Raw genomic sequence first — 20,818 nt, 5'->3', positions numbered from 1 at the left:
TGACGGGACGGCGGGCCACTATGTTAGTTTACATTTCAGAAAGTAAGTTGACAAAAAAAATGGAAAAATGCAGCCATGAAGCATTACAAGCATGCATTACGAGCAGAACATCAAACACGATCGAACACAGGAGAGGGATGAAGACGGGAGAAGTTCTGAAACAGAGAGAGAGAGACGGAGGAGGAGCTAAAAAAAAAAACACCCCTGTTTATTAAATGGTAGGATCTCATATCAAAAACCTCAGGGGGCCTTCACAAATACACACGACTTATGAACATAGAACTTTGCTCAAACAAGAACTTTGGAGGTTTCTGTTCTGGACGCACATCGGCAGGGGTCACGTGAGGTCACGAGTGAAACCAGTCCAGACCTCCTGTGCTTCACGGCGTGGAGCTCAGGGCCAACCGGAGCTCTCATGAATGAAAATGGAGTTTAATTGAGATGTTTGGCATCTTAATGGATGACACGGAGGAATCTTCTTGTCGAGTGAGGATCTCAATATGGCCTTTATAAAAGATCCATACATAATGTAATGTCGGTCTATAAAAGATTCACAAACAGAGTCCAGCCAGAGTACTCAGACAGCACCGCATCAGGATCAAAATGCCGTCAGATAATCTGCTGTAAGGTATTACTTATAACTTCCTTTTGAATCAAACATGTGGGAGGTGCAGATTTCCATTAACTGAACCAATTTGGGAGGGTAGGAGGTGCTGTTGTGTTCCTTTACGCCTCCTTTTTAAACTTTAGACTGTTCATATCAGGTTGGTCACATAGTTAAAAACTGTCCAAACACATGTTTCTCTTTGGCTTTAATGACGTTCAAAATACTATTATTATAATGTCTTGCATGTTCGGACATCTATAGCTTTAAACTGTGGTTTTTAAAAGCAGAATATATTTATAGCATGGATTTTATTCTTATACATTTTCGGCAGTCACCTAAAAAAGTACTGTTTCCCAAAATACTACAGTGTAAAAAAAAGTTGAGAAAACTCAAAATTTTAAAGTAACTGGCTGTACAAAAATTGTCAAAAAGCTTTTAGACTATTTAGAGACTATTAAATTTGCTTCTTCCACTTTGATGGCCTTAAAATGTTCAACTTTCTCAACTTTTCTTTTTACAGTGTACGGACTAAAAATACTAAACTGAAAAACTACAAGCACGCTGTGTAAGAGCAATTCTTTACATTTTAGTAATGTATCAAAGAAAGAGAGCAGAAGAAGGAAAAGGAGAAGTGACACACACCCAAGAACAAACAATGACACGTTATGATCTGGGAAAGCAGGCATCACACAGCATGTCCTCTGAATCATCACAGCGTGTTGCTTTGAAGGAGGTTTCTGACAGTGCTGCAGTCAATGATTGTGAAGTCAACCACCCTGTTATGTTGGTTCTGAAGGAGACGTATTATGCTGCTCAGATGTTGATGCAATTCCTTAAGTATTTCTGACACAATTTGGTAAAAATACTGCAGAGATCAAATACATTTTCAAGAGATATTAGGAGTGAAAAAACAAAATGTTTCTGTAAAACCTGAAGTGAGGCTCTGACAATGTTCGCCCAAATTTAGGTCATGCTTGTGGGTCAAGGTTTTTTTGGGCCTATATGCACAGGTCAAGTTATATTTGTCTTCAACAGCTCTGTAGAGTAGCATCAAAGAGGCAGTGAAAGTACAATTCTCTGTGTTGTACCTGTTGTTGGATGCTAATGCTAAAAGATAAAAAAACAAACAAAAGAGAGTTCAATAAACTCTTCTGCGGTTTGCGAAATTCACAGAATTCCAACAGATTAAGACAACTAAAAAAGATCTGGTTTGCACTAACATGCATCACACTGCAATGATGTCAGTGCAAGCCTGCTCTTTCAGAATCCATTGGAATTACCTTGGTTGTTCGGTCTTACGGTAATTCAAAGGGTGTGTCTTATTTCCTGTCGCTGGGGGCAACACCAGTATTAAAGGGTCCAGTTCCGTTCGCACAGACAAATCGGAATCACACAAGGGTCATGTGAAAGGACAGAGAGGCTCATAAATAAAGGTCAACTACTGCTTTCTTATGATGATTATTCATTACAAATTTAAAGATGGCAAAAATATTATTCTTTAGACCAGGCATGTCCAAAGTCGGGCTCACGGGACAAGTGCGACCTGCATTCACACTTCCACCTGCCTGCAGGCACCTGTTATAAAATTCATTAACAACTATTTCTGTTATTCAAATACAAAAACTTCACAATAATTTGGGTAAAAATGTGTTTAAAATTGAAAAGTATCCGAATGCACTAACATTTTTATTAAATTGTCCATTTGCATTTTAAAGTTATTGAAAGGGTTCAAATAATTCTGGTTCTCACATATTTTCTCCTCACCAAATCTGGCCCTCTTTGCAAATTTTTGGACATCCCTGCCTAAGATTGTTTCCTTTATAAGATTTGTCTTTTTTGTTTAGATGTTCCTTCAGGGAGGATTATTATTAAGTCTCAAAAGGGGACACAAAGAGTTTGCTAGATTATCACAAAAACTGCGGCAAAATGCAGCACTTCAGGTCTTTAGGCTGAAACCCGATGACCCTTTTTGATGTTAGCATAAGCTGAGCGTTTTTAAAACAGCTCTTCACATCCCGTTAAGGTCTGGCAAACCCTGTACTTCAGCCAGTGTTTACCGAGAGGCAGCTGTGAGTATAAACACAGAGCAAACAGCGGTGGTTGACCTGCTCACAATAACTCACATGTCAGCGTTCGAAAATAATAGCAAACGTGAAGGGAGCAAAAGAAAAAAAGAGGTGAGGAAACTGAAAGGACACCTTAGCACATTCCCACATGAAAATGCATGAAGGCAAGCCTCAGATCCTTCAGTAAACCTGTTCATGCTTTACCAAGTTGCACAAATTTAATTAAGCATGCCCCCCCTCCCTCCGCCATCCCCAACTGGATACTTCCCCTTGAACCCAACACACACTCAGGCAGAGCACGCGTTTGTTGGGCTCCCACACCCTGACCAAACATACACACACACATATATATATAGATATATACATCGAACTGGCCCCCCTCTCCAAAACAAAAGCTTTTCCCATCCTACCAATGGTGCAGTGTTCTCCATTCCACCCCGGACTGCATTCACATTTGCCGTCCCTGCAAGTGCCATGTTCATTACAGCGTGGGTGACACGCCCTCTGGTCACACCCGGTGCCCATCCAGCCGTCGTCACAGCGACAGGTGCCTGAAACACAAACGCCGTGGCCACCACAGTCCGCTGCACAAATCTCTGTGGGAGACAGGGATATAGAAGAAGACAACAAAGGGAATGGGGGAAGAGAGACAGAAAAAGGAAAGGGGCGGCAGGAAATGGGATAGAAGGGGAAGACGGGGTAGTGATGGGACAAGGCAAAGAGGGTGGAAGAAAGACAAATCCAGAAGTTATTGTCTGAGAAAGGCAGCCACGCTTCACTACCTTGTCTGGTGGCGGCGCAGGAGACATTCCTGCACCTCATAAGAACAATCCATTTTGGCCAGTTACTGAGTCCATCAGGAAGAAAAGGAGAGGCTTACAGTGGCTCTTGCAGATTTTTCTTTGCCTCTTCTAAAATGTCTTTATTCATCTCTTCTCCCAATAAAAAAAAAGGTTTAAGTGGAAAAAAATAAACCCAATCAGCACACACTTCTTCTTTTTAATCCATGCAGATGGCCTGGAAACAGGATGTACAAATCCATGAAAAAGCAGGAGCATAGAATTTCAATATGTTGTTTTTATCGTCTTTGAGTGCCGTCTACCCGGAGACGCAGAGCACTCATGGATTGATGCAGAAAAGCTGCGCTGACGCTATCGAGCAGCAACCGAAGACCTCCCTGACCGGTATTCATCAAAGCTGGTGTATGACAAGACAGAGGCTCAGAGAATTTACACGCTAACCGATAACGTACGATCTCATCGAGATTTCAAGCTCTTTATTAACCGTTCTGTTCCAAACAGGGCTTAGGAGCATGGGTGACACTGAGCAGTAGTGTTCCGGGCTTGTTAGCCAAAACCAATTCATCTGTGACCACTGGGGACCAAAGGGGATGTAAAATCTTTTAATAAGTCAATTACTGCCTTTGCAGAGCATGTTTTGTCTCTGTCGCAGTTCTAATCGGAAACGTATTCTTCGCTAAAACATGACACCACAAACCCCGCCGAGAAGACACCCTGGCTAGCTAATTACAGATCATCAAAGACCGTCCGAATGCTGATTTCACATCTCAAGTTTCAGTGGATAATTATACTAGCAATGAATAATTTACTAAAAAAGGTAAAGTGCATGTGAAAATAAAATATTTCCATATTTTAATGTTTCTATTGGAGAACAGGACCCTCCAAACGTTCCAAAGACAATTTGGCATCAGCTGAAGGTGAGCAACCTGAGGGATTTCATTTACACGCAGGTTTAGGAAAAAAACTGAAAGGGCCAAACCAGCAGGACCCCATTTTCCAGCCACTCTACAAGGTGCAGGTAAGACATCAGGGAGGGGGGGCAAGTCTGGGTCTGCTGAGAGTTTGGGGAGTCATATCCCTCCGAGCCCCTAAAAGGCGCAGAAAACTGCCATCAGTTTTAAGGCTGTGTCACAGAGCCGCTGTACATACATTTTGTACATTTTGAGCATTTTCCAACAAGTGAAATTTCTGTCTTTCATGATACATGCCTGATACACGGAATTTATATGCGTCTCTTGCGTTTGTCTTTCGTCAACATGCGCAAATATCCGTCCAGAGTTTTGGCCAATGGATCTTTACATTGATTTATGGAGAGAAATTAGACTCAGTCAGATTTGTGCGTGCGTAATTCTTGATTTGTGTGTAAATTAGGATTTGTGTATGCATATTCTTGCTTTGTGCGTTTGTAAATTAGGATTTGTGCATAAATTTGGATTTGTGCGTGAATTTTCCTATCAGCCTTCCCTTCTAAACGTATCCAGACAATGACTCAACTCAATGACTCAATACATGAAGACAGTAGATTTTAGTGTTGAACACAGAGGCTACTTACTTCTGGGCGCTGACCACCGAGATGGGCCGCCATTCTTCCCGTGACTCTCTCAGTCTGACTGCCTTTGATTTTTCCGGAAGAAAAAAAAACAGTGCCCCCTACTGGTCGTTCCTATCACGCATTTTGTATCAATTCGGTGTCTCGGAGAATAATATACTTTTAATATATATATTAGCGTTTAAAAGTGAAAGTAATATTCTCAGATAATAATTTTTATTTTCCTTTCAAGTTTTTTTAAGCCCTACTACACCCACTGAAGGAAATACGTTTAGAAGGGAAGGCTGATAGGAAAATTCTAATGACCGAGCATTCCACTGGTATTTAAACGCAGCACTTACGGACGAATTTGTGAGACGTGAAAACAGTCTCACGGTAGATCCGTGCGTAACTTTGGCTTCGTGTGTGCGTAACAAGGGATTCGTGCGTGTTTTTTAAAGATGTGTGTGTGTAAGTAGTTTCAAACTGTTGTAATCTTAATTTGTGCATACGTAAATTGCATTTTGTATTTTTTTCATTTTAAATTTTTTTAACTTATACACAAAACGTATTATGTGAGTAACAAATCACGCACAAATCCAAATTTACGCACGCACAAAGCAAGAATATCCATACACAAATCATAATTTACGCACAAATCAAGTATTACGCACGCACAAATCCGACTGAGTCTAATTTCTCTCCATATTGATTTGCTTTTGAGCTATTCAAAATTTTTGGGCAGTTAAGAATTACTGAGTTTACCTGTATTTTACACGCAATGGGCTTTTACGTTAAGTTAATTTAATGTGGTTTTAACATGTTTCATTCATGGTTCATCTGTGAAAATTTCACGTAAAGACCAAACCTTTTCTCACTTTTTTTTTAACGTGTATATCCACGCGACTAATTTGAATCCATGCAATATGCCCAAAATGAACGTATGTGCTGTGTGACACGGAATTTATGACACTACCCTGTGGATTTACCGGGCTTGGGACAAGCACAAGCAGGACACTAGTCTGTGTTTGTTGATGCTGCGTTTATTTTTTTATGTCTGTTTATTTGTCTGCATTTTGTCTTTCATTTCTTGTCTTTTCTTTTAGTAGTGGGGTACTTTTGTTTGCTCCTTTCATTTTTATTTCTTTGGCTAATTTTGGATTTTGGGGGGCCAGTACCGGCATTTAAGGGGGAATTATCCCTCCTTGCCCACCCCCATACCTGGCCTTGCAATCAAGTTCCATTCCTGAGCCTCATTGAAATGCACACAGGTGGGAGAACCTTGTCAAAGTCACTCTCAGACAACTGCTTTCTTGGAACAAAAGGGGAAAACCTTTAAGGTGATAAAGATGCAATTACTGCCCCCAGGCAAACCCTCATTATCTTTGGCCAAAGGAGTCCACAGTGAGATATTCACCCCCATTCCCACGATGGTCCTCACCATTTGCACTAAAAGAGCATGTAAACAAGCCTTCCTCTGGCAGGAGACGCACAAAATGCTGTATAAAAAAAAAAAAATAAAAAAAAAAATCACATACACGAAGGACATAAAACCTCAGGCATCGCCGTTTAGCAACTCACAGCCTAACTACATACTGTTCACACCAAGACTGCGGTGCTCCACAGCAACACCAGAAAATGAGTTTGTGACGTGTTCTATAGAAAAGATTAAATAATCCCAAAAGATTTCTTGAAGGTCTTCTAGTCTTTTTTTTCCCTGGGCCTGCAGGGTTATAGGCCTCTTACAGTAGACCCCCGTCAAATAGCTTAGTATTGTATTAGACCACAGAAAGCCCTACAATGAACAGGATAAAAAGAGGATAAAGAGCTAACTCATCATCATTTATTGAGCTTTTTCTCGACTAGGCAAACTCGCACTAACTGCCCATTTCCTTCCAAATCCTCGGGATTACCTAATAGGTCAGCACGCCTTCTTGGAATACAAAGGGAATTGGTGGATCAGAGTGACTGCTGCATGAAAATCCTTAATGTTTTTTAGCAAGAATACAAATGATGTCTAAATAAAAAGGGCTCCGACTGCAGCAGGCGAAAGAGAACCGATGCCCTGATTATCAACGCATCGGGGGCCGGTTCAGACGCAGCTTTCCGAGGCTGTTGTGAAAAACAGTCAAATGCAAATGCGGTCTCGAAAGAGCATTTATTCATGTGGAAAATTGTAAAATTCTTCAGCCGGCTTACCGTGTCTTTCCAGTAAGTTTTGACTGCCAACGCTGCAAGTCAGTGGCGGTAGATACCAACATTTGACAGCTTTATTACAATCTATCCCGGAGTCTGTGAGGGTTTTCAGTAAAATACATTATTAAATGTGAGCGTGAGGCGGCTGTCGGAGCCGAGTCTACATTTTACAAGTCCTTTTTTCTTCCCTCCAGCCTCAAGAATGAATATTCGAGATGTAAAACTGTATCTCGCTCTCAGTCTTTTCTTAACTACCAAGAGGGAACACTCCCTGTGGACATAATGAACACATTGGGAACAGTCCTCTGGAGCAGAGAAAAAAAGAGAAGCTATCATCAGCTGTGAACCTTGCACCTACGTGAGGAGAGCAGGAGCTGAACAAAGAGCTTTCATTTACGTCATTCCGCTAACAGAACCTCTTCTATTCGCGCCTTTTTGTTCCCCTTTTTTGCAGCTGCCGCCTACCCGTGCAAAAGAGGGGATGAAACGATTAGTACAAAAAGAAGCAAAATTAGTGTAATTTGATTGCTGGTCCAAGACATCCAACCGATCATTGATAAAAATAATTACCACCCTTAATGTCTGTCATTTTTTCCCCCCTTAAAAGATGACTAATGTGCTGGCAGGTAGCAGAGTTGCATTAAACCAAGCAGAAAGAACAAAATTTGTACACAAAGAAAATGGGAGGTTTTTAGGGATGAACTGGTATCATTCAGGCTGTAGCTGCTAATTATCATTCATGGCTTGTTGGGGCTCTGAAGACTGACAAAGAAAAAAAAAAATACCCACAACCTTACTTTACTTCCAACTGTCGACCTCCAACTGATTATAGATGAGAGCAAAACAGACGTTTGCGTGAGTGCGTTTCACACAAAATCATGAACGTTTACTTCAGAGGGAAGTAATCACAAACAAATGTGTCAAATCAAGCAGGAACTTCATTTAGAGACCTAGAAGCTGTATAAAAAGTATCAGGGTTTAAAAAGTCCTCTACGCTTGTAAGGGACATAAGTATTTAGAGTTTTTGTTGGTTAAAAGGTCAGAAGATCAAAACTGTTTTGCATTAAAAAAAATAGCAGTTGTGTTCCACTTTTCATTGCCTTTATGGGTGAAAAGGCACCATCTGTGAGTAACAAATGGGCAACTCTGTACGCGGCATACAGGTACAGAGTTAATCAAGGTCATAGACTGATTTCAGAGAGCGAAAATGTTTTTTCTACCGGCATGCTGTGAGCGACAGGTCACAGTGAACACTTGTACAACACAAAAGCGTAAGGGAAGCGTGAAGTAGGTGAGACATAGATGTGTTGTATGGATTTTTCCATTTTTCCAACTCCCCCAAATCCTGTGCACTGAGCAAGGCCCCCATTACTACTGTCCAGGTCCAAGCACGGGGGTGAGGCATTTGCGCGCAGTCAGTTAGGGGGAAGTGATCGAACCTTCTTAACTAGGAGTGTAACGATTCAATTTAACACCAGTTAGATTCATATCATATTGTGGTTGACAATACGATTCATAGCAGATGTTGGGTCATTTTGATTCACTGACCTAAAATGGATACAGGACATCCTTAGCCAAAACCTCAACCAGTGTGACTCATGGATAAATAAATGCCTGGTACTGAACACGGCAGGTGAAGTTTTCCAGATTCCTTGTGTTTCTTGCAAGATAATCAAGTGTAAATTAAATATGTGCACAAACAAGTAAACCGGAATTAATGACAACTCTATTCACATTTTAATTTCCTAAAGTTCAGCCCACTGTTGTTTTTCCATATCAAAATAATCCAAAAGGAACATTTTTAGAACAATCTAGCACACTGTATGGTCACGTCTTTGCTAAATTCAAAGTTTTTCTACTTTTCTACAAATTAAATATTGGACTGGAATGATCAAACTTTGTGACATCACGTGTGTGTTGTCCGCTGTGATGACACTCGTTATTTCATTGTAGCAAAACAAACCCACTGTACCTCAATCCAAATGGTATTTCCAACATCGGTTATCGATTTGATTAAATTAACATCTTGCCAAAGACAAGATCGATCTGGTTATACCGTAAGTGCAGATATTGATTCAAGGATAAAGTTGTCAAATTGTTTCACCCCTATTAACGACAAAAGTACATCAAAAATGTTACAAATGCCTCTTGATACAATTACCACATGTATGACAATCGCCCGTTCCATTTTATTAGGTCTATTTAGGTGGTTGTGTGAGTCTCAAGGGAAATTTGAGTTACACTTATTTCCCGGACAGCCCAAAAACCAACACTGACTTGGGTTTTATTTTTGTAAAGTTGATCAAATAGGAGCCATGGTGACAACACACAAATGTTGCACTTTACAACAAAAAGCTGTTTTGGACTCAGTCCCTGTTTTTCCATTTTATAATCAGTTAAATCACTCTGCCAACATTTACTCTCACAACGGGGGCGCTCACCTGTAGAGCAGTCATGGCCGGTCCAGTTGGGGTCACAGCTGCAGGTTCCGGTGTCTGCCAAGAAAGCTCCATGTCCAGAGCACTGGTCCATGCAGGAAGCCCTGGGGCTTTCACATCCGGACCCGCCCCAGCCCACGAAGCAGTGGCACTCGCCTTGGACACAAACCCCTCGGCCCGAGCACGTGGGGTCCAGACAGTCCACTAGCAAAAGGGTTTCAAACAGAGCTGGTTAGACGCTCCAGTCACCTGCTGTTCCTTCCTTTTTTCAGAGCAACTTGGCATCTCAATTCAGAGCGACAGTGGGCTGCAGCTCACGCTGCACCAGCAAAGCAGCTTAGCACAGCAACAATGAGGGAACTGAGGGAAACACACAGAGAAACCCACTTTTTCTAAAACTGGCAAAAAGATTTCCATGGAGGCAAATTAAATGGCTGTTTGTTCGGTGGGTGTTATGGCACAAACCTACAGGTTCCACCCACACTCCTGCTCGCTTTCTTTTTTCATTTCCAAAAGAATATTCCCTCTAAAGAGAAAAGGCTGCTAATAGATGTCTTTTTCGACAAAAATCAAAGCTGCGGTGATGATCAAAGCTAGAAAACCTGAAACCTACATTTACTGAACAGAGGGAAATTGTAGGGAAAAGCCTGGGGTAACCGCCAGACTTCACAGGCTAAAGTAAAGACTTTCGCAGCCCTAGGGTTTGAAACAAACATCTTTTCTTTCTATGCTCTAATACAGCAGAAGAAAATCCTTTTTTGAATTGTTATCAGGTTCTGCGATGGTCGTAGTATCACCATTCTGTCCACGAGACATTATCTGCTCACAGATGGTAAACGGGCGCCAAGTGGGAGCGATGTCTAGCCACTTAGCGCCCCACCATGGCAGGTCCCCTTTACCAAGACATAAGTGGGTATAAAGGTTGTTGTGGTAAGACAAACACGATGTCTTGCCTCGTAGCAGATGGTTTGAGCACAAGATACAAAGATCAGAGCCTAACTGACAAGAAACTCTCCTGGCAATTAATCATTGTGCCTGAAGGTCACATGGAAGAAAGGTAAAAATGTTAGAGGGCCCCTGCCCACATTCCCCTCCAATCCTTATGGCAAGCACTCCACCTAAAATAGAATGGAGGCCTATGGATGTCACAAACCCCCATTTATCAAACTCCCAGGGTCCATTTTTCATTTTGAAATGAGAGCCTTCAAGAGCTGACGAACACAATGGCTCCTTCAATCTTATCTGGTGAGGCCTTTTCCAACCTAAAGTGAAGCTGCAGCTCCTCACAGATTCATATCAGACATCAACTTTTAACAGCATATGTGCTGTTTTAAACCCAATAATTGTGCAGAACAACAATTCATATTTGAAAGTGTTAAGGCTCTTAAAATAAATATTGAACAAATGTCTGGAAGGAAACACCTTCTTCGCAGTTTTCCCCTTTGTAGCCGGGGTTGCAGATGCAGGTTCCCATGATGCATGTTCCACGGCCGCTGCACGTGACGTCGATGCACTGGTTGGTGGGAACGTCGCACTCGGACCCCTTCCAGCCGCTGTGACACATGCAGCGACCTTTAAGGTATTGACCATTCCCACTGCAGAGCACTGGACAGGCCGCTTTAAAACAAAGAGCAGAAATCCTTTCAGACAGACTTAAGCGAGTTCTGCAGCGCAAAGCATCAAAGCTTTTTACTTCAATCCATACGTAACAGCAGCACAGCCGTGGTTCTGCCTAATTTCAAGATCTGTGCTGTTATTGAGAGGAAGATGTTTCTTTTTTTTCTTTTTTAGCATCCCATAACACGCCTGAACCACAGTAATTAATAAAAGGATTATGTGGAATGAAGTGACTCACCTCGCCCACAATCAGGTCCTTTGAATCCTAAAAAGCAGTGGCACGTTCCAGCAATGCAGTCACCGTTTCCAAAGCAGTTACTGGGACAGTCATCAATAGAATCTGCAAGAGCAATCAGAAAAAATAGCTTTTTGAGAGATGCAGTTCAAAAAAGTGATTCCTTCGCCCTGGACTCGTTTCTTTCGGCTACTTATTTCCCTTTTTTTTGGTTAATGACAGTGATGAGCGAACGCTCCGCATTTCTGTTTCACTGTGAGCAACGAGCTCTTCCCGTTTTTCACATAAATGGACCATTTAAGAAATGAGAAACAAGTTGTCATCACCTGTACAAAAAAATTTCAATTCGATTACACTTTGAGAGTTTACAGAAACACAGAATGTGGAAAACCAAACGCTGGTAACACATTTAATTTTTGACTGATGGTTGTTATGAGTCAACAAACAAAAGTAGCTCAAATTTCATTTCACAATTTATCATCTTAAAAACCTTTATGGGTATGGATAAGGAAATGAAAAAATATTAGGAATGCAACCAACCAACCAACTAACCAACCAACCAACCAGCTTTATCCCTTTTTGAGGGTGGTGGGGTTTCTGGAGCCTATCCCAGTCATTGTTAGGTGAATATCAGACCCCCCCCGGACAGTTTGCAAAGTTTAAAACATTTAAACATTTAAACCCTTAAAAATTTAGTTTTAGCTCCAGTCTTGATGCCCTTTCAACCACAGAATCTGGTCGTTTGTTTATGCAATTGATGTTTCTGCAATTCCAACGGATTCCAAAGTGGAGAAAAGCAGCTTTAGAATCCTTTGGCATTACTAGAAATGCAATAACGGTCAAAGACTTACGGTAGTTCAAAGTTTGCAAGTTTTTAACCAATTTCCCTAACTCAACTGATATTCCGATGGAGTCTGAGGCGGAAAAAAGTGGCTTTGCGCTGATATGCAGGACTTTACAGTCTTGATTTTTAATGCAATGAACCTAAAAGATAATGATGTAGAGAAAGGCAGCCTCAGAATCTGTTGGAATTGCGTTTATTGCATAAATGATTGAAGAGTTACACTTGTGATGTCGGCGACAGCTCTGGTATAAAAGGGTTAAGGATTTAGTGTGTTTAAACACACACAGACGGGGAATAATGACAGAAATGGACCAAAACACCTGGAATTGTCTAGCTGTTTTAACTGCTGCTTGTTTGGAGCAGTGTTGGCCAAAAGAAGAGTCTATTTTCTTTGGCTCAGTTCTGCTCTTTACACCTCTGGGTTGCCTGTAGGCATTCACACTGCAGTAAACCGCACCAGAGTTCAGTTGTGTGATAAGAGACATTTTTAAGTCCACATTTAAGACCAGATAAGCTTTTAAACCTGCCAAATAAAGCGGACTTCATGAGAGAATAATTTTTGCTGTGTACTAAACATTGACTTTATATGACCCCTCCCTCATTTCAAACAGGAGGTACCAGCAGAACGTCTGTGCTTCGTTTGCTGTGGCCAGGTTTTCACCCTGTAGAGGCCAGACATCTGTATCCAGTACCTTTGCATGAAATCCTAATGCTGAACATTTAACACCGAAAAGCTCCTTATTGCCTGTCATCTGTAAAACAACATTTTTACAATTTATCCTTTTCCCCGCCTGTTTTTCCAAATTAAAATTTTCTTTTGTGTAATCTTCACTCTAAAACGTGTGACACTCTGCATGGCACAATCATTCAAGAGAATATGACAGAGTGGATAATGGCCTCAATTTAAATGCAATTAATTGGTGAAACATGGTTTCTGTCGCAGCACCACGCTCTGCTTTTATTAGGAACAAGACAGAGCATTGATCTCTGCGGACGGCGGCAGAACTCTGAAACGTGATGCTCACTGAATTAGGCCTGAAATGGTGCTGAAAAATATATCCAATCTTGTCCACTACCTCCAGGCAGCAGAAACTCCCCGGCAAAACTTACTGAACAAAGAATCTCTTGTAGTCCACAATGGGCTCGAAATGTGAGCCGTGGACTCAGCTTCCCTTTACCCTGGAGAGTCAATCATCACCGAGGATGCATTGCAAGACAGAGCAGAAAGACAAAGACAGAGAGGCAGAAGGAGATCCAGGCTGAGCAGAGATACAGTGGGAATGGAACGGGCTGGGCTACGAGGAGAAAATGTGGCTGCTGTTGATGTGGGTGAACTACAGAAGGGAATCAGGGAAGACTGGCCCCCCCCCCCCCCCCCCGGTGCGGTGGAGGCAATCACTAGTTTTGGCGGAGTTGTGATGAACTAACAGGGGTGTCAAACTTTTTGCAAAAGGGGCCGGATTTGGTGAAAATGTGTGAAGGCCAACCAATCAACTGGCTTTCTCTAACGTATTACAATAACATTACATACAAATGAACTATATTCCCATCCCTGGAAGAACTGTACAGTTCCCGCTGCCTAAAAAAGGCTCAGAACATTCTGCAGGATCCATCACACCCTGAACATTCTCTCTCTTCAGGCAGAAGATACAGGACAATTAAAAGAAGGACAGCTGCCATCCAAGAGCCATCGTGGACTTAAACGCTGCTAAATAAGGTTAATTTATTAAGGGAAGTGTGCAATAACTGGAGAAGGTGTAACCTACTGGTGTTTTATATTTTTATTTATTTATTTTATATTGTCTTATTTCAAAGTTTTAGTTTTTATTTTATTATGACCTTTTTATTCCACTGGAAATATTGCACTGTCATTTCGTTGTACATGTACAATGACAATAAAGATATTTCGCATCATTATGTTTAATGAAAACATCTATTGATAACGAATAGTTTGACTCTTAAGTGGGTTATTTCTTCAATCATAGGTTTTTCATGTTTGCATTTATTTTGGCTCACTTTTTGGAGCAACTCAAATTTTTTGCATTAAAGTGGTTTCATATAAACCCAATCTATGATTTATTTTCCCCCTGAATTTTTCCTTCCTGAGTCAAAGTAAACCCAGAAAAAAGCAAATCCCGTATTGAACCTCGGAGTTGGGTTAAAAACAAGTTTTTAGTGTGGACTTTTTGGTGTGTTTTTTGTGTTTTTTTTTGTGGTGTTTTTAGTGGGTTTGTGTCCTTTTAGTGTGGAGTGTTTTGTGTGGTGGTTTTAGTGTGGAGTTTTTAGTTTGTTTTGTGTGCTTTTAATGTGGTGTTTTTATCGTTCACACAGGTTTTTAGAAAGTGCTGGGAGGCGCATCTTATTGATTTTTTTATGGGAGTCTGCAGGCCGGTGGTAATTTGAATGTGGGCCACATTTGGCCCATGGGCCGGACTTTGGACATGCCTGAACTTTAACATTTAATGCTTCGTTCACACCTGCCTTGGCAATGCGTGTTAAGGCCACTACTTCCACTGTAAAGTCTACGTGAACGCACGCATATGTGCATTGTGGGCCTCTGCATTTAAAAGTCTCGGTTCACACGAATAGCTCCACATATTTTTACCTCCATTTTTGAGCTCTATGAACAAAACGAGACGCCATTAAATGCGTGTTAAAAGTAAAACCAGTCGAACTTTGACCAATCAGGCACTTCGATTTGGAAGTGATGTACGGATGGCCTTCCTTTTAATTTAAAGAAGTTGCAACTGTAAAAAAAATTGACCGTAGAGGAGGAATGAATGATTGCGGTTTGTGCTCAGCTGGTAATATGACACCAAGTCTTTCGTATATATCGGAATAGAGCTGAGAAAGAAATAGCCTGGAGCAAGATTCGCGAGATTTGCACCGCTTCGACAGCTCGCACCAAGCCTCTTCCAACTATAGGGGGCGGACATGGGCTAGTATCAGGTCATACATTCTGGTGTGAACACACCACGTTCTTGACAGAGCGACAGATACCCGGTACAAACGTAGCTTCACAAACCCAAGCCAGCACCGACTTTCTTCTGCTTTTTTGCAGGGGGCTGAGGAGACCAGCCCTGGGTGGAACTCAGGGTTAGAAAAAAATGATAAATGAATGTGTGCACACTCACCAAGTGCAACTTCCCTCTGAATTCCAATTAGGCTCGAGTGGTTTCCTCTAAAAGCCAAAATACTCGAGTGAAGTTCCTTAAATATCAAGATGCAATCCACTTTCATATTAAGATGTCAGAAACTCGACACCGATGCAGCTCTAATCAGGGGGATCTTCATATATAATGCATATTTCTTAGCCAAACAAGACATATCCTGTCAAACATGTTTAATTGAGTAATCATAAAGCTGTGCTGCTGAACATTGATACTGTTTAGTAAACGACACACTGCTCGTGTCTGTTGGCCGGGATCCCTCTGAGAGGCAGGAGGGGAGGCCATGAATATCTCTTAGCCGCACACTCGACATAGGCCAACGCATAAATCATGGATTTAAGCAGAGCTTCATTGAAATTCATTACCCTTCATATCAGGGGAGCTAACTATTGTGAGTCTCTCCAGTCGGTGAGGACAGAGTAGCTGGTTTAATCAGCGCCTTGCCACGCTCTCAGAGGATGCTCAACACTCTTGAATGATGGCCGCCTGTGCACAGACTCTGTGAGGGATGGGGGGGGGGGGGGGGGGGGCAGGATACAGAGTCGGACTTCGGTCTCTACTTCCTTTTGCTTTGTGCTCCCCCCCGCGCCCCATGAGGGGAGCCTTGTCTGGGTGGAGGCACGTCTGGCACTATGCAGGAAGGACAAATGGCTTCATGCTCCAGAGAGCTGTGATACAAAACATTCAGCAGAACACATTTGACATCGTGGAGAAGCTACAGCCAAGTAATGAGGAGCAATCCAGATTGAAGACACACACCGCATGTCCCCTTAAACTTAAACCATTTTATGGGGATGTGGCGTGATAAAACCCATCTTTTAATAAAAAAATAAAAGCGGCTCTTTCATAATAAAATTGGACGTATTTCCTTCCATAACTGTAAGAAGTGATAAAATCATTTCCCTGCCAGTGCCTTTTAAACAATGCTGCTTAGGCTCCACAATATGTCCGCTCTGGATATGGCTCACATATATTTCTATACCTGCGCCGCTCTATTTGAAGGTCAACTCCATCCCTCCACGGCTCAATAAAATTCAGGCAGTTGGTGGATTCAATTTCTGCTGAAGGGCACTTAACCGGTGACCCATTTTAAAAGGGCCCCTCTGCCTCCCTCTGAGCCCCTGTGAGCAGATCAGCGCCGGTACAAACAGAACAGAGCAGGAATTCTTGCCCGGGCCGACCCCGCCCCTGTCCGCTGCGCAGAATCCCTCACACCGTCGTTTCCCTCTCTGATGCAAACCGCAGGAGGCCTTGGTGCACACCAAGTCCAGCAGAAATAAGCAAAAGTAAACATGCCGCTCTGACCCCCCACCCCCTACTCCCTGTCTTGTGTCATATAATATATTAGGTATTGAATTACAGCTGTTGTTGTCACAGCAGGGGGGGGCAGAGTGCATCTCCTGCCTGTCTCCATTCAGAGAGGAGGACAGCCTTTCATTGATCTGCTGCTTGGCACGGCCCCCGTCACAGATGGACTCTGGCCTGGGAGCTTTTAATTAAATAGCATGTGAGAACAGCTCCCAGCTGCCATCCCCGTGAAAGTCGACACCTCGGGCCCTCTCACACCTTGCCTGGAACAGCAGCGCTAATCAAAAGCGCTTAGGGGAGAACAAAGAGGGGGCGTACCAACTCACCTCCACAAAGAAACGCGCTGAACACGGGCGCGCGCCACTCTGAATCAGAGGAGGGGAAGCAAACCGTCCCTCTCTGATGAAGAGCGGCATGGAAATGGGAGCATCAGAAATGTCACTTGCAGGAGGGCACAATAATACTTCGATTGTATGCAAATGCGTTGCAAACGCCGGACCCCTGAAACGCTTGGGAGACACTCGGGCTAATGAGGATAATGTGATCTCTCAATCACTCAGTGTGATGGCAGGAAAGCACTGTTGTCCTGATTTTGAAATCTTCCGTCTCACTTTGATTACCGTATTTTCTGCACTTTAAAGCCTTAATTTTTTTTAAAATGTCGGTGCACCTTATAATCTGAGTGCCTTACATATACATTCATTCTGATTGTTGACATTAAATTGATTTTAAGGGGTACACAGTGCACCGTCAAAATGTCTGGTTGATTGTTTTTGTGAACACGCTAAGGTGGCTAACGTGGCTAACGTGTAGCGGATTGTGTTTTTTTTTTTTTGTTTTATTTGGAGCAGTCACAGTTAGGTTTGTGTTAGCGATACCATTTTTTTTACGTGTTGCAAACAGGGTTGGGATTATTGTGAATACGCTACCATGGCCAAGGTGTGGCCATGGTAGGCCAGGTGTACTAACAAGTTCTAGAATTCTTGTGAATGCAGGTAATAAAGTCTAGACCTAACATCTACACCTGACTGTAAAGATGATAAACCTCAAGCAACTTGTTGCTTTCTGTTTCTACCCCGCCTACTTCTTTATATCATCCTCCAACTTCTTTAACCCTTCCTCTCTGCGACTCATGAGTTGTCCCTCGTTCCCACTTCCCTCTGGGGGAACAGAAAAGGATTCCACATTCCAATTGGCTCGTCTCTGCTCCTGTACCTGGCCATGGAGCTACTCTCTGGCTCGTCTCGTGCCCCCAGCCATCCCCCAACTCTATCTGGATGAAGCCCATCTGCTGGACTATTCAAATGTAGTTGTAGAGTTACAATACAACAATGAGACAAGCAGTAAACGTCCAGCATTGAGCTTACCAGTGGCCCTTTAAAGTTCAAGTCCCACGCACGCAGTAGATAAGCTGCCGTCCTCCAGCACAGTTGTATCACATGGCGTTGCGAAATGCTGTTTAAACTGTCCCCAGTTTAAGCGCTGATTGCCTCAACTGAGTTCAGCTGGTAACCGGCGCGTGTGCATTTTCCCCGTGCTGAGCGCCCGCAAGGCGTTCACAATGTGTGAGACGCTGCGCGCTCCAGGAAACAGCGACACAACCACACCTCTGCTGATCAGCGTTACACTAATTGTTGTCTAATAGTTCTAGCCTGTCTGTACTGGGAGAGGATCCCTCCTTCATGTGAACATCCCTTTCCTCTTTTTTTCCCCTGGACTCAGGTTTTTTTTAGGAGTTTTTCCTTACCGAGAAGGAGGGTCTAAGAGCAGGGTTACCCAGTTTATCTTAGTCTGTTTAGTTTAGTTTAGCAATCAGCTACTGAATTTCATAACTGATTTTATGTTTTGTACAATTAGTGAAGCCCGTTGAGACACCTGTGTTGTAATATTGGGCTATGTTAATAAAACGTCATTAAATTTTGCTTTTCTTTTGTTCCCCTATCCCCCATCTATAATATCCCACTCTCTCCTCTTCTTTCTTTTCCTCCTGTCCATCAAAAAATGTGTACAAACATAAGTAATATGAATAAAGTTTAGCCTCAAATACAAAAGGGTTTTATACAAATATACACCTTGTGTGTCAGAAGATTCATAACCCTCTCTATTGTTACAGTAAAATGAGTTCAACATGAGGACTTCAGCTCGTATTTGTTTGCTCAGCTGCTGGGAAGGACAAGATGAACAAAAATAAAATAAAATAACGTCTGGCTGGCTGACTTGTTTATGACCTTTTTTTCTGGCTAGATGGGCAGTATAGTTTGGTGCTCCCTATATAATGAACACAATTTCGAAAACAGATTACTCATTGATGGCACGCCTTAGATTTCTGAAAATACTACTGAAAACTACCAGCATCTCTTACCCCCTCCTTCTTTTATGCGTACTCCTTTGAGCCGTTTTATTTTGAAAATCAGGCATGGCTGTCATAAGTTTTCCCCTCGTGTCTCGCCCGTGGCACTCACCTATGGGAGTGGTGATGAAGGAGACGGTTTCAATTTCTTTCCCGTCGTTGTAGATGGCCAGATGCCAGATGCCCGAGTCCATGTACTGGATAAAGCCCGTGTTGTGGGTGGTGATGGGTACGAGACTCCGCTGCATAACCATGGGCCCCTCCAGACCATGGGCGTCTTGGGCGAGGAGTCGCCGCCCATCCAAAAGTTCCACAAAGTCAAACTGCAGGAGCAGAAAGTGAGAAGGCCTGATGGATGGATGGACCGCAGACACGCCATTAGAGTGACACATGAGACTTGAGTGCTTTCAGCCCTCTTTATAGCCCAGCATCATTTGGTCTGCATGAATAACTCATCCATCCAGAGGTGTTAAGTCTCGACACATCTCTGCTGGCCAGGACGGGATCATTTCATCGCCTGAAGAATCTCAAAAGTCTTGTTTGTAATTATTACAGGAAAACTGGGGAATTCATCGTAAAGTTTAGTGTTTGCAGAGCCCTGATTTGCTCGTATCATTGGTGAGCCAATGAATACAAATGGGACGGCATTTTCATTTTCATCTGCAGCGAGGAGAGAAATCCGGACGTCTGTTTAATCATCACAGGACGAGAACTCCGGTTTTTTCCTCTGAAGTAAAACATAGAAGAAAAGAGACGGCCCTGATCTGAAAAGTGAAAAGTAAATTACACCGGACATTCCTGCAAACAGAGCTCCTGCTTGGTGCAATTTGTTGCACTTCCAGCAGAAACCTCCAAAGTCAGCCGCCAGATTTGATTAATAGCATGATACATCACATTCCATGTTACACATAGATGGGAAATTAGTGCAAAGAAAAATCTTCTTCTTTTGGCCCAATATCTTTGCTTGATTCATTGACGGCACTGAACCTGAAAGAAACGTTCCACAACTTCGTTCTGCGGCGGAGAAAGTGATTCATAACACAATGGAGAAGTTATAAGGTGGTTTGTATTCATGACATGCTCCTACATGCTTAGTTTTTTTCAAACAATATCCCAATTTATATTCTGTGGTAAGAGTAAAAAAAAAAAGAAAAAGAGGAGCAGGATCTTACACAACTGTAAATTGTTTCCCACCACATTGCAATTATAATTTACCGCTGTCTTCTGCAAACAATCTCTAAAAGGAAATGAAATGTGGGAAAGAGCCCCACCTGTGTGTGCGACGGCGGAAGGCCCCTCCTTCCGTACACTCCCACTAAGGCATCTTTGCTGAGCGACACGTTGAACTTCAGGTACATGGGGTGATCAACGAAGACCTGGGATCTCCAGAAAATCCCGGGTGGGATCTGCTGTGCCACCTTGCGCCCCACGTCGATCTCCCCCATATCTATATAGCTGTCATCTGGGTACAAGCTGTCCAATTTGCCTGCGTTGCACACAGAGTGAATCGGTTGAGGAGATCACATCATTAATCCAGCCTGCGGAGGGCAGAGGGAGTCAGTCTGCCGAGACACGATAGTCTGACCATATCACAGACGTTTAATCACAACGCTGACAGCTGCAGAAAAAAAAAAAAAAACATAATGAATGATCCCTCTG

The 20,818-nt window shown here is 42.6% G+C and overlaps 1 protein-coding gene across 21 annotated transcripts in view; it reads right to left on the bottom strand.

Moving 5' to 3' along the window:
* tenm4 (teneurin transmembrane protein 4) overlaps positions 1-20,818 on the bottom strand; it is a 249,886-nt gene that overhangs the window by 76,486 nt on the left and 152,582 nt on the right. For all 21 annotated transcript variants that reach the window (XM_078929945.1, XM_078929943.1, XM_078929946.1 and 18 more), the window contains 6 exons: positions 20,431-20,645; positions 19,272-19,482; positions 11,491-11,592; positions 11,058-11,252; positions 9,639-9,839; positions 3,084-3,269 (listed from right to left, as the gene is read on the bottom strand). In XM_078929945.1, coding sequence (XP_078786071.1) covers positions 3,084-3,269; positions 9,639-9,839; positions 11,058-11,252; positions 11,491-11,592; positions 19,272-19,482; positions 20,431-20,645 — 1,110 coding nt within the window. The remainder of the gene's footprint in view (positions 1-3,083; positions 3,270-9,638; positions 9,840-11,057; positions 11,253-11,490; positions 11,593-19,271; positions 19,483-20,430; positions 20,646-20,818) is intronic.

Source organism: Oryzias latipes, chromosome 13 (assembly GCF_053564925.1).
Source record: "Oryzias latipes strain Hd-rR chromosome 13, Olatipes_Hd-rR_3.1".
In the NCBI taxonomy this organism is placed as follows: Eukaryota; Metazoa; Chordata; class Actinopteri; order Beloniformes; family Adrianichthyidae; genus Oryzias; species Oryzias latipes.
Note: the sequence above shows the minus strand (reverse complement) of the source record. Positions and strands in the feature narration are given on the sequence as shown.